The 22127-nt window shown below is 41.5% G+C and overlaps 1 protein-coding gene across 5 annotated transcripts in view; it reads right to left on the reverse strand.

Annotated features, from left to right (window-relative positions):
- The window catches only part of LOC140468524 (uncharacterized), a 55358-nt gene that overhangs the window by 21468 nt on the left and 11763 nt on the right, over positions 1-22127 (reverse strand). For 4 of the 5 annotated variants that reach the window (XM_072564614.1, XM_072564612.1, XM_072564610.1 and 1 more), the window contains exons 7-15: positions 19781-19866; positions 18453-18594; positions 16912-17027; positions 14960-15101; positions 8515-8630; positions 7354-7486; positions 5932-6011; positions 3073-3211; positions 801-1217 (exon numbers count right to left, since the gene is read on the reverse strand). In XM_072564614.1, the coding sequence (XP_072420715.1) occupies positions 801-1217; positions 3073-3211; positions 5932-6011; positions 7354-7486; positions 8515-8630; positions 14960-15101; positions 16912-17027; positions 18453-18594; positions 19781-19866 (1371 nt within the window). The remainder of the gene's footprint in view (positions 1-800; positions 1218-3072; positions 3212-5931; positions 6012-7353; positions 7487-8514; positions 8631-14959; positions 15102-16911; positions 17028-18452; positions 18595-19780; positions 19867-22127) is intronic. The other variant, XM_072564613.1, reaches the window with a different exon arrangement.

Here is a 22127-nt window from a genome sequence, read left to right on the forward strand (position 1 = left end):
GATAGCGAAGAAGGCGTTTGGTATGTTTTCCTTTATTGGTCAGAGCATTGAATACAGGAGTTGGGAGGTCATGTTGCGGTTGTACAAGACATTGGTTAGGCCACTGTTGGAATATTGCATGCAATTCTGGTGTCCTTCCTATCGAAAATATATTGTGAAAATCGGAAGAGTTCAGAAAAAAAATTACAAGGATGTTGCCAGGGTTGGAGGACCTGAGCTACAAGGAAAGGCTGAACAGGCTGGGCCTGTTTACCCTGGAGCATCAGAGCTGAGGAATGACCTAATAAAGGTTTACAAAATTATGAGGGACATGGATAGGAAAAATAGGCAAAGTCTTTTCCCTGGGATCGGTGAGTCCAGAACTAGAGGGCACAGGTTTAGGGTGAGATGAGTAAGTTATAAAAGAGACCAAAGGGGCAACTTGTTCACGCAGAGGATGGTAGGTGTGTGGAATGAGCTGCCAGAGGATGTGGTGGAGGCTGGTAGAATTGCAACTTTTAAGAGGCATTTGGATTGGTATATGAAAAAGAAGGATTTGGAGGGATACGATCTGGTTGCTGGACTAGATTTCGTTGGGATATTTGGTCGTCATGGACGGGTTGGACCGAAGGGTCTGTTTCCAGGCAGTACATATCTCTCACTTTTTGACTCTATGACTGCATTCCTGATAACAATGTTAACAGTCTCACACAGGAGAGAATAACAAATAAAGTAAAAGAGAATGAACACTTTGATAGTGGTTCCCTGGCTGTAATTAAATCTTTCTCGGTATATTAATTAAACACACAGTTTCATCTCACCGGGTACTTTGTCACTGTTCTCAACTGCTCCCGGTCCCTTTGCTTTCACTGCCGTGCCGAACGGAAAGCTCTTTCCATCTGGAAGCATATTGATACTGGGACCGCCGATTGAGATGTTCTCCTCTTGCAGAAGACCACTTGGTCTGGGATTCCTCACTAGACTGGGGGATGTAGGTGTACTCTTCACGTTGCCCATTTCCTGCTGAGGTGTTGCAGTTGAGAACAAAGGGATAATTGTTTTAACATATCCTTCTCTACAAGCCTGCAGTTCATCTTGCAATGCTTTCTGAGGTGATTGAATGTTTACACTATCCTTGGTTTCCCCGTTATGAAGTAAAGTTGATGAGTCTGTTGTCATGTTTGTGGATTCCTCACACATGTGCGCATCCGTGGAATCTCCATGCAGAACAGGAGATTCTGCGGGAAGAAACAAAAGTTTAACGAAATGAAAAGCACAAATATTTCTCTTCCACTGGGGTTTAAATGGGCTGGACAAAATCTAATGCATCTTTCAATAACCAGATATTTGTGGTCTGGTCGACATTCAAATACCTTCAGGTATTAAGCATTCTACAACATTATTTTAACATGTTAATTAATTAACCATTTTACAAACTTCAAAATGAGAAATAAAAACGAAATCTCCAGTTTTTACCTGAAGAACATTTTGCAGATATTTGAAGAATTTGTTCTCCCAACATACATGAAAGTCACTTCATTTTACATGGAATATATGGAGAGTCAGTCCGCCCCCACCCACCCCCACCCCCAAGATTCCTTTACTTCTCTGTTACTGTATGTTGAATCTGAGTCACAAATGGTCTTTACAGTATCAGATGGGAGTGAATGATTGTGTGTTCATGAGCAGTGTACAGGATCTGTGTTATGAAGAAACCTAAAATGGACGTCAGAGAGCCTAAATGGTGATGGGAAAATGGCACTTGGTGAGAGGATTGATAAAGCACAAGAAAACGATCGTGGGAAAACAGGTCATTTTCCTGCTGACAGATTGGTATTAGTGTGTGCTACAAGAGTGATGAGAATATACAAACGGTAACATGTCAGGTCAGTGACTGTATAAAAGGAACGGCACGTTGTTCTGAAAATGTCGGAATGATTCAACAAGACATGAGGCTAGTTTTATCGAAAAACGAGTCAACAGCCAAAATGATTCAATTATTTTACAAAAGAAAACTACAACAGTAAACCAGGATTTTATATAACCTCTTTCTTCAGATAAATGATTGAAGAATAAATTGTAACTATCACAGCATGCCTACATTCATGACATAACAATATTAACAGTCTCACACTGGGGGAGGTGGTTGGGACAGCAAGTAAATTAAAGGAGTGTGAGCAGTATGATAGTTGTTCCATGGACATAATTAAATCTTTCTCAGTGGGTTAATTAAACAGAATACTGGGTGCATGGTCACTGTTCTCATCTGCTCCAGGACCCGGTATTTTCCCTGTTATGTTGAAAAAAAATGTTAATACCATTTGGGCGCACGTTACTACTGGGAACGCTGATTGTAATGTTCTCCTCTTGCTGAAGAACAGTTGGATCTGGATTCCTCAGTGGACGAGGACTTGCAGGGGTAATCTTCATAGGGACCATTTCCTTCTGAGGTATTGTATTTGAGAACAATGGGATTATAGTTTGAAAGTATCCCTCTCTGCAAAACTGCAGCTCATCCTCCAATTGTTTATTAGGTGGTTGCCTATTTATACAATGTTGCTCCTCCCTATTATGAGAAAACATTGCACAGACTGTTACAGTATTCCTGAATTCCTCATTCGGTTTTGGATCCAAGACATCTCCATGCAGATCAGAAAATTCTTCAGGAAGAATACAAAGGTTTGAAAAAAAAATGAAATAGCATCAAATACTTCCCCTGCTTTGGTGTTTATGTCTGGGCATAACTTATTACATTTTTCAACAACCGGACACTTTCCATGTTTTTCTCGTTCGAATTCCTTTGGGTTCTTTTTTAAAATGTTCTATAGGGTTAATATAACTAACTTATCATTCTGCATATTTCAATATTACACATGAAAATCGACTCCCCAGTTCGTACCTTAAGTGCATTTTGCATATAATTGAAGAATTTGGTTTCCCAAAGTCGATGTAATTTAATTTAGACCGAATATGGGTGGATGTTTTACTGGTCTCTGGGCAATTAGACATCAGCCTTGAAGAGTGATACAGCCCACATTACATGAATGTGTAAAGAATACACATATCCGTACTATGAAATAAAAGTAATCTCACCCAATGCTTGTGCATGTATGCTGTTTTCCTGGTCTCCATTTGAATGGGGTTGTGGAGCTGAATCTCCATTCATGGAATTCCTGGATTTAATGTCATTGCAAATGTCCGTTGTTTCAGACACAATATTTTTCTCTTTGTTCTGTTAGAGCAAGATTATAATTCGTCAGCAAGGGAGTGATATTTCCTTACATATCTGTATTTACAATAAACAGAGCAAGGGAACTGGGTTTGATATCTGCTCTTGGTGAATGTCTGTGTGGAGTTTGCACATTCTGTGGATGTGTAGGTTCGGCGCATTAGTCAGTGGTAATGTACCATAATCGGGTAGGGGAATGGGTCTGGGTAGGTTACACTTAGGAGAGTTGGTGTGCAATTGTTGGGAGAAAGGACCTGTTTCCACACTGCAGAGAATCTATGAGAATACGATTCGCTCTGTGCATGTGAGGGCTTCCTCGCATCGTCCAAAGATTTGTAGGTTTGGTCGAATGGCCACAGCAAGCTGCCCAAATGGCCAGGGATGTGCAGGCCAGGGATATTACCCACAATACACATAAGGGAAAAGTGGTTCTCCTGGATGAAATATTCTTCAAATTGGGTGAATGGCGAAACTTGCACGATGAGGTTTCTCTAATTCTAACTTATTAATTTGACAAATGCCGAATGACTTACATTATGGTTACTTCCCTGTGAATGAAACTGCCTTTAAATGTCAAATTAAGGAGAACAATTCTCCACAAATACTTGTTTTTACACTTTGCGTGATTGTAATTACAGACAGTAACAATATGTCACCTGTGTGATATGGCCATTAACTGTAGAAATCTTAAGGAATCCCTGCCTCACAAAAGTAGATGCTAGACATGTTACGATGCGTACAAATGCAGAAGGCACAGATATATTTCATGTCATTTCAATTTGACTAATCCTTTGTTTGAATACAAGTGAGGAGCGATGTCTCAGAATAAAGATGTGAAGAGCACAAATGCAAGGCGTAGAGAGGTTGACAACATTTAGCCAACTGGGTGCTGACCAGAGAATAACATTTGTTCTCAGAGGCAAGAGTGCCGATATGATGTGCAAGAGGGAGGAAGAGTTACAAGTCCAAAAGTCGAGGTTATCAGGAGATGTCTGAGTTTAGTTGTTTTAAATGTGGGTAAGGTCCATCGCGAAGTGTACAGCAGTTCAGACAGCCAGAATATAACTTTTTTTTAATTATAACTTATGTCACATCGGGGAGAACTGGAGTTTGTATCGGTTATCTCAGACATGAAACTTTGAGGATTAATGTGACATCATTGGAAATCAGATCTACATTAATTATATTCAACCACTTATATGAAAGTGGAATTTGAGCATTCTGAAGTGGAATGTTTTTCGGTTCATTGATATGTAAGATAATGCGTTAACACTATCTATGTGGAGCAGATGCAATATTTACTTCGTTTGGAAGCCACTGACATTATTTTGAGCTAAAAGTAATCCTCGGTTTTCGTCTGAAAAAATACTTAAAATTGGGAATTGAACGAATGAATCATTTTATTAACACATGTACTGGACAGAGAGGAAAGAGTAAAATAAAAATTCGAAAGCTCTTCCCAGTGTTGTCCTGGTTATGCACCATTTTGAATAGTTTGATGAATAAGGAAAAAAACAACAACAAAATAAGCATGGTCTAAAGTGTGTTCATCCGTCCTGAGCCAGCTTATTATCACTGACGCCTGCAAAACCGTCATTCCTACAAAATTTTTCTACCATTGACACTGGACCAACTAATATATCAGGCACCAATCTTCAAGCAGCATCTTTTACCACTCGGCTGATTCTGCTCACACCACCTCGCTGTCAACTACGACGTTCCGAACAACATCAGCCTGCCATCTCTTGCTGCTGTACCAATCTCACTGATGTGGCCATAATGCCCTTCTCCCACAGCTTCGCCAGCAGTGCCAGAACCAACCAGCGACAAAGCCACCGCCCATAGTGGCTTCTTTTCGTTCATGGTCTTACCGTGGTCGATTTCACCTCTGCTAACAAAGCAGTCACCGATTCCAATGCTAGATTTCATGCACACTCCATGTAAAGTAAGAAACGAGTCATTTGAGTTCACAGTGGGCTCACTCACTGTCTCACTCACTGCTGCTGTTACCATCAAAGATCAAGACAGGAGGTTGAGTAAAAGAAAGCAAAACGAAAAGGAAAGAGAATGCATTGAAAAGAGGAACAGAGAAATAATAGTCAGTCATAGCGGAGATGTACTGGCTCACGACCCCATCTCCATTGCCACCTTGATGATGAAATTGCATGTGAGATGCAGCAGACTGGTTACAACAAGCTGTTGTAGAATCATATAGACCTCAAATCATTGAATCCCGGCGGTGCAGAAACAGGCCATTCGGCCCAATGAGTCTGCACGAACTCTCCAAGTGGCATCCCACCCAAGACCACCTTCACCACAACTCCGAAATAACATTTGGATTTTACCATAGTTAAGAAAGCTGACCACGTATTCCTGCACATTATGCAGCTTTTTTTAAGCACGGCCTATCCACCAAAGCTTCACAGCTTTGCAGCAGACAAGATCGGTCCTTTGGCCCATCATGCCCTGCTGCCCAGAAAAAAAACATCTAACTATTGTAATCCTATTTGCCAGCACTTGGCCCAGAGCCTTGCCTGCCTTGGCCCTTCTTCTCAAATAAGATCGTACATTGGACAGCAATAATTGTATACGAATCATAAGGCAAATTCATGAACCTGAAATTACCAGAGGAAAAAAATAATAATTCCAGTTAATTTTACCATCGGATAATTTCTCTTTCTATAAAGGAGCCCCGAATTCTTTTGAAGTGAACTTCCACTAACCTTGTCCACATCTTCTTTACTAATTTCCAGCAGTTTGTCCTTTTGTAGCTCTGCATCTCTGGATTGTTGAATGTCAGCTTCTGTTGACAAAGGTATACCTTCTGCATTACTACCGCTCGCTAGAAAATGCAAAATGGCGATGACTTCATCGAAAAATGCAAAGGTGAAAAAGATTAAACCCAAGGAGCGACTACATCTTTTGCTTTGGGGCTACATTGGGTGGGATATACTGTAATACATGTTCTCGCTAACATGATTTGTTTTTTGGTTTACCCGCAATATTAGTTTCAACCCTTCACTCTTCATTCCCATCACAACAAAGTTATTAATTAGCAATTTTACAGTTTTACGCTAGATCTGAAAACTTCATTCTCTAATTAGTTCCTTAAGTAAATTCGTTCCTTAAGTAAATTTTGCATACATTCTAGGAGGTTGTCCTACCAACATCAATGCCACTTAATTATATGCAGAACGAGTGTACATTCAGATCTCTCTTTTTGCTGTAATACTCTTCACATCGATGTTCAAGTTTAAAATTTGCACTTTGATTTGCGTCAGTGTTCTTGCTCAGTAGTCCACAAGCATTAGGTTTTCAGATGGATTTTTATTTCTTCGTTCCCCCAGTCCTATTCTACCTAATAATATTGAGAAGTTAATTTCACGTTCAGCACTGGTTCCTGTGAACCTTTGAATTAAGAAAGCTGTTACAACACTCTTCCTATATTTCCTGTCTTTGCTGTCATTGAGTGTCCTTCAGACCGACATCAATAGCTTCTTCCGTAAAGGAATCAAGTGTTACAAGGAGAAGGCAGGAAAATGGGGTTGAGAAACATATCAGCCATGAAGGAATAGTACAGCAGACACAGTTTACCGAATGGTCTAATTCTGCTCCTATATGCTATTGTATTATGATGGTAAGAGGAACCCCCTTTATTAGCTTCTCTTCATTTGTTACCTTCAAAGTTAAACACAACAAGTAGATCCCTATGCTTCTACTGCAAGGTCATATCCAGTCTGAATAACCCTTCCAATTCTGAAACTGAGCAGGTAGCGCAGACTCTGAATTCTCACTGTCAGCTGCAGCAAAATGTCTATTCCCCCAACTCTGCCGACGCCTACGCCCACTACATTCCAATTCCATAAACAACACCTAGATTTAAAAGTTTAAGAATAACCATGAAACCGTTGTCGAATATCAGGTAAATCCATTTGGTTCAGTAACGTCGTTTCAGGAAGGAAATTGCCATTGTACCTGGTCTGATCTGTTTGTGATTCCAGACCCATAGCAATATGGTGTACTCTTGATTGCCCTCTTGGCAATTATGCACAGACAATAAAGGCTGGTCCAGACAAGGGTGCCCACATCCCATGAATGAATAAAGAAAAGTCATAATCCATTGCAGGAAATAAAAGTAACCTCACCAGAAACACTTTTGCCATTTTCGTGGGCTCCATTTTGATGCAGTTGTGTATCTGAATATGCATTCGCTACATCCGTGGGTTTAGTGTCATTGCAGGTATCCTTACAGCATAGCGGTTCAGTCACCTCTTGGTTCTGTTTGAGCAAGATTACAATTTGTTAGCAAGGGAATGGCAATGCCTTATCTATTCTGTACACAACGCAGACAGTCAGGGACACGTGTTTGGTACCAGGTCTGGGGGCCTGTCTGAGTGGAGCTTGCACATTTTCCCCGTGCATGCATGGGTTATATCTGCTTTCCTCCAACAGTCCAAAGACATGCATTGGTCATGGCAAATTACCCTGGATGGCTATGGATGCATAAGCGAGGGAGATTACCCATCAGAAATATGAGGAGAGAATAGGTTTCTGCTCATGGTTTCAATATTCTTCAGATGGGCTGAATTGTATCTAATTGCATTGTTAGGACTCTCTGATTCTGAATTATTAATTTGACAAATGCCATAAAGTTTACAACGTGGTTACTTCCCTTTAACTGAAACAGCCTTTAAATGTCAATTAAAAAGAAAAAAAACCTTTAAAATACTTGCTTTTACATCTTGATGCCAAGTCGAAGTGGAAATTGCGAGAGAAAAATGATAGGTCAGTATTAAAATGGTGTCATTCCATCATAGAGATCTGCAATCATAGAGATCCCTGCAGTTCAGAGAAGGCATTCGCCATATTCATCTGCCCCATCTCTCAGAATGGCATCCCATCCAGACCCAAATCACCACAATCCCAGAACTGCAATGGGATTTTACCAGTAACTCCACCTAACCAACACACCGCTGAACTCTACGGGGCACTTTTTAACATGGCTAATCTACCTGAAATGGACAACTTATAAGCAGAGATAACAGCTCCATGCTGGTCAGAAACACCCTTCTCGCTATTTAAATTCTATTGCCAGCACATGGGCCCCAGCCTTGCCTGCTTAGCCTTTCTTCTCAAATAAAATCTTCCATTGGATGGGAATTTTTTTTCGACTCATTATAGAAATTGCTGGTACTTGAAATGCAAGAAACAATATGCTGTTGGTGAAATTTAAGATCTATTTATGACAGAGAAAGAACGATTTCTATCAAGGTGAGTGAATTTTGATGGAGTGGATTTACACTGACCTTATACACATCTTCCGTACTAAGTTCCAATGGATTGTTTTGCTGTCGCTCTGCATCTTTAGATTCTGGAATGTCATCTCCTGTTGACAAATTAGCGTCATCTTCATTATCGCTCTCTAGAAAAATGCAAAATCAAATGTAATTAGAACATCGCAAATTGAATGCATTGAAAAATCCAAATGTATATGAGGAATTAGACTACACACAGAGAATACATCTTTTTTCTTTGGGGCTTAATTGGGCTAGAAATAATGGAGTACATTTTTCACTAACTTGATATCTCTGCTAACTATTGAAATTGTTATCAACCCTTCACTAGTGACTCCCATCATAACAAAATGATTATCTAACTATTTTACAGTTCTACACGAGATCTAAAACATGTGTTCCCTGGTTAGTTCCATAAAAATACTTTGCATTTCTTCGAGGAATTTACACGACCTGACATAAGACCATAAGACCATAAGACATAGGAGTGGAAGTAAGGCCATTCGGCCCATCGAGTCCACTCCGCCATTTAATCATGGCTGATGGGCATTTCAACTCCACTTACCCGCATTCTTCCCGTAGCCCTAAATGCCTTGTGACATCAAGAATTTGTCAATCTCTGCCTTGAAGCCATTTAGCGTCCCGGCCTCCACTGCACTCTGCGGCAATGAATTCAACAGGCCCACCATTCTCTGGCTGAAGAAATGTCTCCGCATTTCTGTTCTGAATTTATCTCCTATAATTCTAAGACTGTGCCCACGGGTCCAAGTCTCCTCGCCTAACGGAATCAATTTCTTAGCGTCCACCCTTTCCAATCCATGTATTATCCTGTAAGTTTCTATTAGATCTCCCCTGAACCTTCCAAACTCCAATGAATACAATCCCAGGAGCCTCAGCCGTTCCTCGTATGTTAGACCTGCCATTCTAGGGATCAACTGTGTGAATCTCTGCTGGAAACGCTCCAGTGCCGATATGTCCTTCCTGATGTATGGGGCCCAAAACTGGACACAGTACTCCAAATGGGGCCTAACCAGAGCTTTATAAAGGCTCAGTAGCACAACGGTGCTTTTATATTCCAACCCTCTTGAGATAAATGACAACATTGCATTCGATTTCTTAATCACGGGTTCAACCTGCATGTTTACCTTTACAGAATCTTTGACTAGCACTCCCAGATACATTTGTGCATTGGCTTTACGAATTTTCTGATCGTTGAGAAAGTAGTCCATGCTTGTATTCTTTTTTCCAAAGTGCAAGACCTCACATTTGCTCACATTGAATTTCATCAGCCATTTCCTGGACATCTCTCCCAAACAGTCTAGATCCTTCTACAGCCTCCCCACTTCCTCAGTACTACCTGCCTGTTCACCTAACTTCGTATCATCGGCACGAATGCCCTCAGTCCCATCATCCAGATCATTAACATATAACGTGAACAGCTGCAGCCCCAAAACTGGTCCCTGCGGGACACCACTTGTCACCGGCTGCCATTCCAAAAAAGAACCTTTTATCCCAACTCTCTGCCTTCTGTCAGAGAGCCAATCCTCAATCCATGCCAGTAGCTCACCAGGAACACCATGGGCCCTCACCTTACTCAGCAGCCTCCCGTGTGGCACCTTATCAAAGGCCCTTTGGAAGTCGAGATATACCACATCCACTGGGTTTCCCTGGTCTAAACTACTTGTCACCTCTTCAAAGAATTCTAACAGGTTTGTCAGGCACGACCTCCCCTTACTAAATCCATGTTGACTTGTTCTAATCCGACCCTGCTCTTCCAAGAATGTAGAAACCTCATCCTTAACGATGGATTCTAGAATTTTACCAACAACCGAGTTTAGGTTAATTAGACTATAGTTTTCCATCTTTTGGCTAGATCCTTTCTTGAACAAAGGGGTTTCAACAGCGATCTTCCAATCATCCGGGACTTTCCCTGACTCCAGTGACTTTTGAAAGATCTCAACCAACACCTCCGCTATTTCCTCAGCCCATCAGGGCCAGGACATTAGTGAATTTTAAGACCTTTTAGCTTTTAGCTTTTTTAGCACTATCTCTTTTGTAATGACAACCATACTCAGCTCAGCCCCCTGACTCACTTTAATTGTTGGAATATTACTCATGTCTTCTACTGTGAAGACTGACGGAAAGTACTTATTAAGTTCTCCAGCCATTTCCTTATTTCCCATCACTAGCCTTCCAGCATCAGTTTGAAGTGGCCCAATGTCTACCTTTGTCTGTCGTTTGTTTCTTATGTATTGAAAGAAACTTTTACTATCATTTCTAATATTGCTGGCTAGCCTACCTTCAATTTTGATGCTCTCCTTCCTTATTTCTCTCTTTGTTATCCTCTGTTTGTTTTTGTAGCCTTTCCAATCTTTTGATTTCCCAGTGCTCATGGCCACGTTATAGGATCTCTCTTTTACTTTGATGCATTTCCTGACTTTCTTTGTCAGCCATGGCTGTCTAATCCCTAACCAGATAATCTTTCTTTTCTTGGTGATGAACCTCTCTACAGTGTCCTCAATTATACCTACAAACTCCTGCCCTTTTTGCTCTACTGTCTTCCCCGCTAGGGTCTGCTTCCAGTCGATTTTCGTCAATAGAACATTATAGTGCAGCACAGGCCCTTCGTCCCTCGATGCTGTACTGTCCGGTCATACTAACCTGAAGCCCATCCCACCTACGTACGTCCATGTACGTCCATGTGCCTGTCTAATGACGACTTAAATGCACTTGAACTTGGCGAATCTACGACCATTGCAGGCAAAGCATTCCATACCCTTACTACTCTCTGAGTAAAGAAACTACCTCTGACATCTGTCTTATATCTATCTCCCCTCACTTTAAAGTTGTGTCCCCTCGTGTTTGCATTCCCATACTAGGAAAAAGGCTCTCCCTCTCCACCCTATCTAACCCTCTGATTATCTTTATGTGTCTATTAAGTCACCTCTCAACCTTCTACTCTCTAACAAAAATAGCCTTAAGGCCCTCAACCTTTCCTCGTAAGACATTCCTTCCGTATCAGGCAATATCATAGTAAATCTACTCTGCACCCTTTCCAAAGCTTACACATCCTTCTTATAATGCGGTGTCTAGAACTGTACACACTACTCTAAGTGTGGCTGTACCAGAGCTTTGTACAGCTGCAGCATAACCCCCTGGTTACAGAACTCAATCGCTCTATTAATAAAGGCCAAAACACTGTATGCCTTCTGAACAACCCTGTCAATCTGGGTGGCAACTTTCAGGAATCTGTATACATGGACACCGAGATCTCTCTGCTCATCTGCACTCCCAAGAGTCTTACCATTAGCCCAGTACTTTTCATTCCAATTACTCCTTCCAAGATGTATCACCTCACACTTGTCCACATTAAGTTCCATTTGCTACCTCTTAGTCCAGCTCTGCATCCTATTTATGTTTCTCTACAACCTACTACAACCTTCGTCACTATCCACAACTCCACCGACCTTTGTGTAGTCCGCAAATGTACTAACCCACCCTTCAAATCCCTCATCCAGGTCATTTATAAGAATGATGAACAGCAGTGGACCCAACACCGACCCTTGCGTTACACTGCTCGTAACTGGACACCAAGATGAGCATGTTCCATCAACTATAACCCTCTGGTTTATTTCAGCAAGCCAATTAATTACTGATCCAAACTGCTATGTCTCCCACAATCCCATTCCTCCGCATTTTGTATAATAGCCTACTGTGGGGAACCTTATTGAACGCCTTGCTGAAATCCATATACACCACATCAACCGGTTTACTCTCATCTACCTGTTTGGTCACTTTGTCAAAAAATTCAACAAGATTCGTTAGGCACGACCTACCCTTCTCAAAACCGTGCAGACTGTCCCTGATCAGATTATTCTTTCCTAGATGGTTATAAATCCTATTCCTTATAACCTTTTCCATCACTTTACCAACAACTAAAGTGAGACGCACTGGTCACTAATTACCAGGGTTGTCTCTACTACTCTTTTTGAACAAGTGAACCACATTTGCTATCCTCCAGTCCCCAGGCAGTATTCCTATAGAAAAATGATGATTTGAAGATCAATGCCAAAGGCTCGGCAATCGCTTCCCTTGCTTCCCAGAGGATCCTAGGGTAGATGCCATCCGGTCCATGGGACTTGTCTATTTTCACACTCTGCAGTGTTTCTAATACCTCTTCCTTGTGAACCTCAATCTCTTCTAGTCTAGTTACAATTATCTCTATATCTTCCTTGCCAACATTTTCATATTCTATAGTGAAGACTGCCGGAAATATTGATTTAGTGCTTCAACTAACTCCTCTGACTCCACACACAACTTCCCACTTTTATCCTTGATTCGCACTAATTTAACTCTCGTCATTCTTTATTTTCCTGACATACCTATGGAAAGCCTTAGGGTTAACCCTGATCCTATCCGCTAACATGTTCACATGTTACTTAATTGTTTCCAGACCTAATGTACATTCAGATCCCCTTGTCTTCCTGTGCTCCTCTGTGACATTGATGAGTAATTTTAAGAAATGTGCTTTAATTTGCATAACTGTTCTTGCTCCATGATCCACAAACAATAAGTTTTCATTTGGACTTTTACTTCTTCGTTCCACCCAGTCGAATATTACGTAATTACAATGAGAAGTGAGATTAACTTTCAACACTGGTTCCCAGAAACCTCTCAATTAAGGGAGCTATTACAAAACTTCCGAGTTTTCTACCCTTGCTGTCATTGATTGTCTTTTAGGTCGATATCGACAGGTTTTTAAGTAAGTGATTCAATGCTTTACAGGGAGAAGGCAAGAGAACAGGTTTGAGAAACATATCAGCCATGGTGGAATAGTAGAGCAGGCACAGTATACCGAATGGCCCAATTCTGTTCTTTTTTTTAAAATGGCATTATGATCGTAAGAAGAACCTCTTTTTCAGCTCCTCTTCTTTCGTTACAACCTGCGTTAACCACAAGTAGATCCCTATGCTTCCTCTACTCGTTCATATCCAGATTGAACAAATAGTTCCAATCCTGAAAATGAGCAGGTAGAGCAAACGCTGCGTTCTCACTCCCAGCTTCAGTGGAATGTCTATTCCCCCAACTCTACCGTCTCCTACTTCCACTGCATTCTAATTCAATTAACACAAATCTGGAATTAAGAGCAAAACGATGAACATGAAATGTTTGTCGAATATCACGTAAATCCATTTGCTTCGGTAACACCTTTAGGCACAGAAACGGTCAATCTTGTATGGCCTGATCTGCCTATCACTCCAGATACATAACAATGTGTTGGATTCTTGATTGCCCCCAAGGCAATTACGGTCGAGAATGCAATGTTTGAAAAGCACAGCAAGGCAGGCAGCGTCCGAGGAGTAGGAGAATGAACCTTTTGGCCAGAAGCCATTCATTAGGAATTGGGCTTGTCGGTCAGCGCTGAGAGTTAAATGGGCGGGGGTTGGGGTTTGGGGAAGGTAACTGAAAAGTGACAGGTAGATGAAGGTGATGGAGGAGGTGATAGGTCAGAGGATGGGTGATGGACAAGTCCAGAGGATGCTGCCGAGTTGGAGTTTTGGGACTGGGGTAATAAGGGGGGGGGGGGAGGAGAATTGAGTAAGCTTTTTAAATCCACATTTATCCCATGTGGTTGAAGAGTCCCAAGGTGGAAGATGAGGCATTCCTCCTCCAGGTATCGGGTGGTAACAGTTTGTTCCAGGACCTGCTTGTCCTTGACAGTGTGGGAGGGGAAGTTGACACGTTCAGCCAAGGATGGTGAGGTTGGTGGGTACAGATATCCTGGAGATGTTCTCTGAAACAACCCTCAAGAAGGCATCCTGTCTCCCCGATGTAGACGATTCCACACCGGATGCAACAAATGCAGTAGATGACGGTGGTAGAGGTGCAGGTAGAGTTGGAATGATCCCTTGGTACCTTGAAGGTCCCAGATGAAGGTGATTGGAGTGGCGTTGGCGCAGGTCTGACACTTCCTGTGGTGCCAGGAATGTGGTGTGGACTGGTGGGGGATATGGATCTGGCGAGGGAGATGCAAAAGAATGGTCTTTTCGGAACGCTGACAGGATTGGGGAGAGAAATGTATCTCTCGTGGTGCTCTCCGTTTTGAGGTGGTAGAAGTGGTGGAAGATGATGCATTGTATACAGACGTTGTTGGGATGGAAGGTGAGAATTAGGAGTGTTCCGTCCTTGTGCGTTAGGAGGGGTGGTGTTCAAGGGCGGTAGTGCGTGAAGTGGAGGAGACACGCTGGAGGGCATCACCAACCAGGTGGGAAGGGAAGTTGCAGTCGTGGAAGAAGGAGGCCATCTGGGACTTACTGAGGTGGAATTAGTGATCCCAGCAACCGATCCAGCAGAGGCAGAGTAATTGACAATAAATGTTAATCCAGACTGGTCTGCCCACACCCCATGAATGAGTAAAGAAATGTCAAATCCATTCCAGGAATAAAAGTAATCTCACCAGAAACATTTTTGCCTTTTTCATGCGCTCCATCTGGATGCGGCTGTCGAGATGATTCTGCATTCGTCTCAGCCATGGGTTTAATGTCATTGCAATTGTCCTGACAGCATAATGTATCAGTCAAAGCATTTTCCTCTTTGTTCTGTTTGAGCAAGAATGCAATTTGTTAGCAAGGGAATGACAATTCCTTACCTATTCTGTCCTCAATGCACAGAGTGAGGGATCTGGATTTGGTCTCAGCTCAAGGGGACTGTCTGTCATAGTTTTGCACGTTCCCCCCGTTTCTGCGTTGGTTTCAATTGCCTTCTTCCCACAGTCCAAACATGTAGATTGTCCATGTCAATTTGCCCCGAATGACGAGGGAGTTATTGGCGAGGTAGATTAACCACCATTAAAATGAAGATCGGGTAGTGGTCTGCTCATGGGTGAAATGTTGTCCTGATAGGGTGCATTGCGTCAATTTGCACTGTGAGTATTTTAAGATTATAAAATTTTAATTTGACTCACGCCAGGTGGTTTACACCACAGTTACTTCCCTTTGAATGAAACAGGCTTTAAGGAGAAGAAAACATTCTAAAGCATTTGCTCTTACATCTCGAATCATTGACATGAGAGACAGTAAGATGACCTCACCTGTCTGCTTTGGTGGTTGACTTTAGAAAACTCAAGGAATCCCTGAACAACAAAACAATGTGCTAGATATGCAACTGATGCGTAAAGATTCAGGAGGAACAGATATATTTCATCTCAGATGTGTCGGAATAAAATATCAGTTTAATAAATATAGGGAGAAATATTCCAATGTAAAGAAGGGAAGAGCACAAATGGAAAGCACAGAGTGGTTATCAACATTGAAAGAATTGGAGATTGACCAGAAAATAACATGCAATACAACAATTCGTCCTTGGAGGCAAGGACGCTGATATGACTTGCAATAGAGAGGGCAAGTTAAAAATACAAATGATGGGGTGATGAGGACTGGACAGACCCAGTTGTGTTGATTATAGGTAAGATCCATCACCACCTGGACAGCTGCTGAGACAGACAGATTGTAACTTCGATTTCCTTACATCACACAAAGGACAACTGAAGTTATTATCACTTAACTCAGAAATGAAACATTGCGATTTCATGGGGCATCATTGGAAGTCAGATCTACATTAATTTTATCCAGGCTCTGGTCTGAAAGAGGCATTTCTGAAAACTTGTTGTTATAGTTGTTGCTGTTGAATATGTTAAAATATGCAATAACGCCATCTATAGCTATCAGATCCAATATTCACTTCCTTTGAGAGCCAGCCGCATTACTCTGCAGTGAAATATGATCGCTGGTTTTCAGGTGAGAGAGACATGAAAGTAAAAATTCCGTGGGTTACGCATAGGTTCGTAACAAATTGGTAGTTGTACAGTCTTAGAGATCTAGAATTATAGAATCCCACACTGCAGAAAGAGATTTTTCTGCCCATCGAGTCTGCCCTTACACTGAGAAGGGCAACCCACTCAGACCCAAATCCAACGCCCCAACCCCAACATATCCAAAAACCACTGGGGTTTTTAAAATGGTTAACTCACTAACTGACATACCCGAGGGGCACTATAGGGCAATTGTTGTTAGCAGGCCAGTCCATCTATCCTAAACTTCATTCCATAATAAATAAAAGATGCTTCAGTCCATCAGGTCTGCATCAGGAAGAGGCAACAAACTAACATATCTCATCTTATGTCCCAGAACTTGCTCCATGATTTTTAAATGCCTTGGTCTTTCTTCTCATTTAAAATGCAACATTGTAAGGATTTATTTTCTAAGAACTGTGAGTCTACTTGATGACCCTGGAAATATAATAAACAATACAATTCTGTTGAGTTTCACTATTGGATAAAGTCCATTTATGACAAACAAAACTGAGCATCAATTGGAGTGTTTGAATTCTGATGGAATGGTTTGCACTGACCTCTTCCGTATCTTTTTTAATTTTAAATTTATTTTCCTGCTGTAACGGTGCATCTTTGGATTGCTGAATGTCTGCCACAGTCGCCAAAGTTGCCATATTTACATTGTTATCACCCTCTATAAAATACAACAAACATCACATCATTGCAAGATATAATGCACTGGAAACTTTAGTTGGCAACAGCTCTGAACGACTGGAACATGCATAATTTACAACTGTACGAATTAATGTTAAGTAAAACTGCTCATTAGATATATGTAGAATTATTTATCTGCATTGTATCCTCTTGCATTCCAAAATAAATCTTTCTAATTGATTATCTCCTTATTTGTTTTTTACTTGCCGAAAGTACAATTTGAAGTCATTGATTTCACTTCAGTTTAATAAATGGAAATTGGTGAATTGTCACAAGTGTACAAGTGCATAAAAAATCGTATCACAATATGATAACAGAAAACATCCATTGAAATAAAACCAAAATAACTGCTGAGGCTTTAAAAAAATAAATAAATGCAGAAATTATTGGAAATGATCAGTAGGTCTGGCAGAATCTGTAAAGATAAATCAGAGTTAAGGATTCAGAATGGTTGCTCTTCCTCAGCATAGTAACCCTACAGCTTTCTGGACTCAATGTTGAATTCAATAAATTTAGGATTTGAGCTCTCCCATGACCTTACCCAAATACCAGGCCTTGTGTAACACAGTGTGTAATAACAAGTCCGTGTAACACTGCATGTAATAACATACTGTTATTACATTCAACCAATTGGTAGCAACTGACAGTCCCTATTATTAAGTATTAAGTCTCCCAGCCAGATTGCTAGCTACTCCTGTATCTGTCCAACTGTTCTTCTCTCTCTTTTGACTCTATTCTCAACTCTCTTTTTCTCCTTACACCCTCCGACCACTCTATTTTCTGCGAAGAAAACGACACTTTCCGAGTTACTATTGGTTCTGAGGAAGAGTCAAACGCCCAGAAGACTAACTCAGATTTCACTCTACAGATGCTGGCAGACCAACTGAGATTTTCTTGCAACCTGTTTTTCTTTCTGATTTACAGGTTCCGCAGTCCCTTTGGCTTTTATGTAGCACAAGGTTTAAATGTATAAGCAAGTCCTCTTGAGTCTACTGTCTCCTATTCCCAGGTGATTCTTTGTAACTCACCAGCTTGAAAAGCTTCTTCTACAATGGTGACACACAGCATGTCAATATGTCGTCCATTTATATCTGCCATCCACCTGCCCCATACTCCTTACCCACTGCCACTATAAACTCTACACTTGTTATCAAAAATGAAATCTGGAATTAAGAGTCTAACAATAATCATGAAACCGTTGTCGAAGATCAGGTAAATCAATTTTCTTCAGTAACGTCACTTCAGTAAGGAACTGCCATTCATACCTGGTCTGATCTGCTTGTGACTTCAGACCCTCTGGGCAATTATGCACAGACAATAAAAGTTGATCCAGACTGAGGTGCCCACATCCCATGAATGAATAAAGAAAAGTCATATCCATTGCAGGAAATAATAATAACCTCACCAGAAACATTATTCATATTTTCATGGGCTCCATTTCGATGGAGTTGTTGAGCTAAATATGCATTCTCTGCATCCGTGGGTTTAATGTCCTTGCAAGTGTCCTTACAGCATAGTGCTTCAGTCACAGCATATTCCTCTTTGCACTGTTTGAGCAAGGTTACAATTTGTTAGTAAGGCAACAGAAATTCCTGATCGATTCTTTGTTCACAATGTAGAGGCTGGGACCTGTATTTGATACCAGCTCTGGAGGACTGCCTGTGTAGAGTTTGCGCATTCGCCCCATGTCTGCCTGGGTTTCATTTGCTTTCCTCCCACAGTCAAAGAGATGCATTGGCCGTGACAAATTACCCTGGATGATCAGCGATGTATAGGCTAGTTAGATTACCCATCCTGAATATAAGGATATGGTAGGGGTCTGTTCCTTGGGTAAATGTTCTTCAGATGGGCTGAATTGCGTCTGTTTGCATTGGGTGATTCTATGATCATAAATCATTAATTTGAAAAACACCATAAAGTTTACAACACGGTTACTTTCCTTTGACTGAAACAATCTTTAAATGTCAACTTAAAGAGAACTTCTTTTCTAAATTATTTGCTTTTGCATTTTGATGCTACCTTGATGAGGAAACTGCGTGGGTACCGTCATATGTCAGTAGAAAAAATTGTGATTCCATCATAGTGATCGCGAATCATTGAGATTCCTGCAGTACAAAAAGAAGGCATTTGCCCCATTTCGTCTGCACCAACTCTCAGAATGAGATTTCACCCAGACCCAAATCACCATAACCCCAAAACTGCATTGGGATTTTACCAATTATCCCACCTAAACAATACATTCCTGGACTCTACGGGGCATTTTTTAGCATGGCCATTCTATCTGAACTGCACATTATTGATGAAGGGATAACAGGTCAGTGCTGGTCAGAAACAACCAGCTCGCTATTCGAATCGTATTTGCCCGCACTTGCGACACAGACGTGCTTGTTTGGCCCATCTTCTCAAATAAAAATTTCCATTGGATGGGGATTATTTTCTTCGAATCATAAAACAAATTGATGGCCCACGAAATACAAGAAACAATATACTTTGGGTCAGTTTCAAACACCAGTAAAGATCTATTTATGACAAAGGAGCCGCGATTTCTATTGGAGGGAGCCAGGTGAATTGGCCATGCTAAATTGCCCATAGTGTTAGGTAAGGGGTAAATGTAGATGTAGGGGTATGGGTGGGTTACGCTTCGGCGGGGCAGTGTGGACTTGTTGGGCCGAAGGGCCTGTTTCCACACTGTAGGTAATCTAATCTAATCTAAGTTTGATGGACTGGACTTACACTGACCTTATCCACATCTTCTTCACTGATTTCCAATGGATTGTCCTGCTGTCGGTCTACATCTCCAGATTGTGGAATGTCAGCTACTGTTGACAAATTAGCATCATCATCATTATCACTCTCTAGAAAATGTAGAAAGGTGATCTTACCATTGCAAATTCAATGCATTGAAGAAATGGAGCGTCGGAGGCTGAGGGGTGACCTTATAGAGGTTTACAAAATTTTAGGGGCATGGATAGGATAAATAGACAAAGTCTTTTCCCTGGGGTCGGGGAGTCAAGAACTAGAGGGCATCGGTTTAGGGTGAGAAGGGAAAGATATCAAAGAGACCTAAGGAGCAACTTTTTCACACAGAGGGTAGTACGTGTATGGAATGAGCTGCCCGATGATGTGGAGAAGGTCGGCCCAATTGCAACATTTAAACGGCATTTGGATGGGAATATGAATAGGAAGGGTTTGGAGGGATATGGGCCGGGTGCTGGCAGGTGGGACTAGATTGGGTTGGGATATCTGGTCGGCATGGACAGGTTGGACCAAAGGGTCTATTTCCACGCTGTTCATCTCTATGACCATAATTAAACCACATGCAAAGAATGCATATTTTGTTTTGGGGCTTAATTGGTCTAGATATTATGGAGTACATTTTTCACTAACTTGATACTTTTAGTACTGTATCTTTAAATTTTGTATCAACCTTTCACTTTTGACTCCCATCATTAAAAAAAATTATCTAATCATTTTACAGTTCTACACTAGAGCTAAAACCTTCATTCCCTGGTTAGTTCCTTAAATATATTTTTCACATATTAACGGAATTTGCCCGACCTAACATCGAGGTTACTTAATTGTTTCCAGAATTAGTGTACTTTCAAATCCCCCTGTATTCTTGTCCTGCTCTGTCACATTGATGGGTATTTTCAACAAGTGTGTTATGATTTGCATCACTGTTCTTTCTTGATAATCCACAAACAATATGTTTTAATTTTGATGTTTGCTTCTTAGTTCCGCCCAGTTTAATACTATGTAATAACAATGAGAAGTGAGAATAACTTGCAGCGCTGCTTCCCAGAAATGTCTGAATGAAGGGAGATGTTCCAAAACTTCCGAGTTTCATGTCCTTGCTGTCATTGAGTGTCTTTCAAACCGATATCGACAAGTTTTTTTGAAGAAAGTGGATCAAGGTTTAGAGGGAGAAGGCAGGAGAATGGGTTAGAGAAACATATCAGCCATGGAAGAGTGGCAGAGCAAACACAGTTAACTGAATGGTCAGATTCTGCTCCTTTTTTATGGTATTATGACCGTAAGAAAAATCTCTTTAACAGCTTCTCTTCTTTTGTTACTACCTACATTAAACACAAGTAGATCCCTTTGCTTTCTCTACTCATTCATTTCCAGTTTGAACGAATAGATCCAATCCTGAAACTGAGCAGGCAGCACAGACTCTGACGTTTCACACCGATCTCCAGCAGAATGTGTATTCCGTCAACTCTATCGTCTCCTACTGCCACTAAGTTCCAATTCAATAAACACAAATCTCGAATTAAGTGCACAACGAAAATAATGAACCGTTTGTTGAATATCAGATAAATCCTTTTGGTTCAGTCACGGCCTTTAGGGAAGGTCACTCTTGCATGTTCTAGTCTGCCTATGACTCCAGGCACACAGCAATATGATGGAGTCTTATTTGCCCGCTGGGCAATTAGGGTCGGGTCTGTAGTGCTGGAAAAGTACAGCAGGTCAAACAGCATCCAACGAGAAGGAGAATCGATGTTTCGGGCATAAGTCCCTCACTAGGAATAGAGTTTGTGGGTTGGAGCTGAGAGATAAATGGGAGGGGTTAGGCTTTGAGGAAAGTTAACTAAAAAAGCGACAGGTGGGTGAAGGTGAGGGAGAAGGTGATAGGCCAGACCGGATGAGTGATGGACTGGTCCAGAGGGTGGTGCACAGTTGGATGCTTGGGATTGCGATAATGAGGGGGCAGGAAAAATGAGGAAGAAGTTGAAATCCACATTTGACCCGTGTAGTTACTGGGTACCAAGGTTGAATATGAGGCGTTCCTCCTGCAGGTGTCGGGTGGGAATGGTTTGGCGGTGGAGAAGGCCCAGGACCTGCATGTTGTTGACGGAGTCGAAGGGAGAGTTGCAGTGTTCAGCCATGGGATGGTGGGATTGGTGGGTGCCGGCGTCGCAGAGATGGTCTTTGAAATAATCCACAAGACGATGTCTCCCTGATGTAGAGGGGACCACACCACGTGCAACGGATGCATTAGATGAAATTGGTAGTGGAGCAGGTAAATTTGTGATGGATGTGGAAGGATCCCATGGGCATTGGACGGAGGTGAGGAGAG

The sequence above is a fragment of the Chiloscyllium punctatum genome, chromosome 47 (genome assembly GCF_047496795.1).
Source record: "Chiloscyllium punctatum isolate Juve2018m chromosome 47, sChiPun1.3, whole genome shotgun sequence".
NCBI classification, from domain to species: Eukaryota; Metazoa; Chordata; class Chondrichthyes; order Orectolobiformes; family Hemiscylliidae; genus Chiloscyllium; species Chiloscyllium punctatum.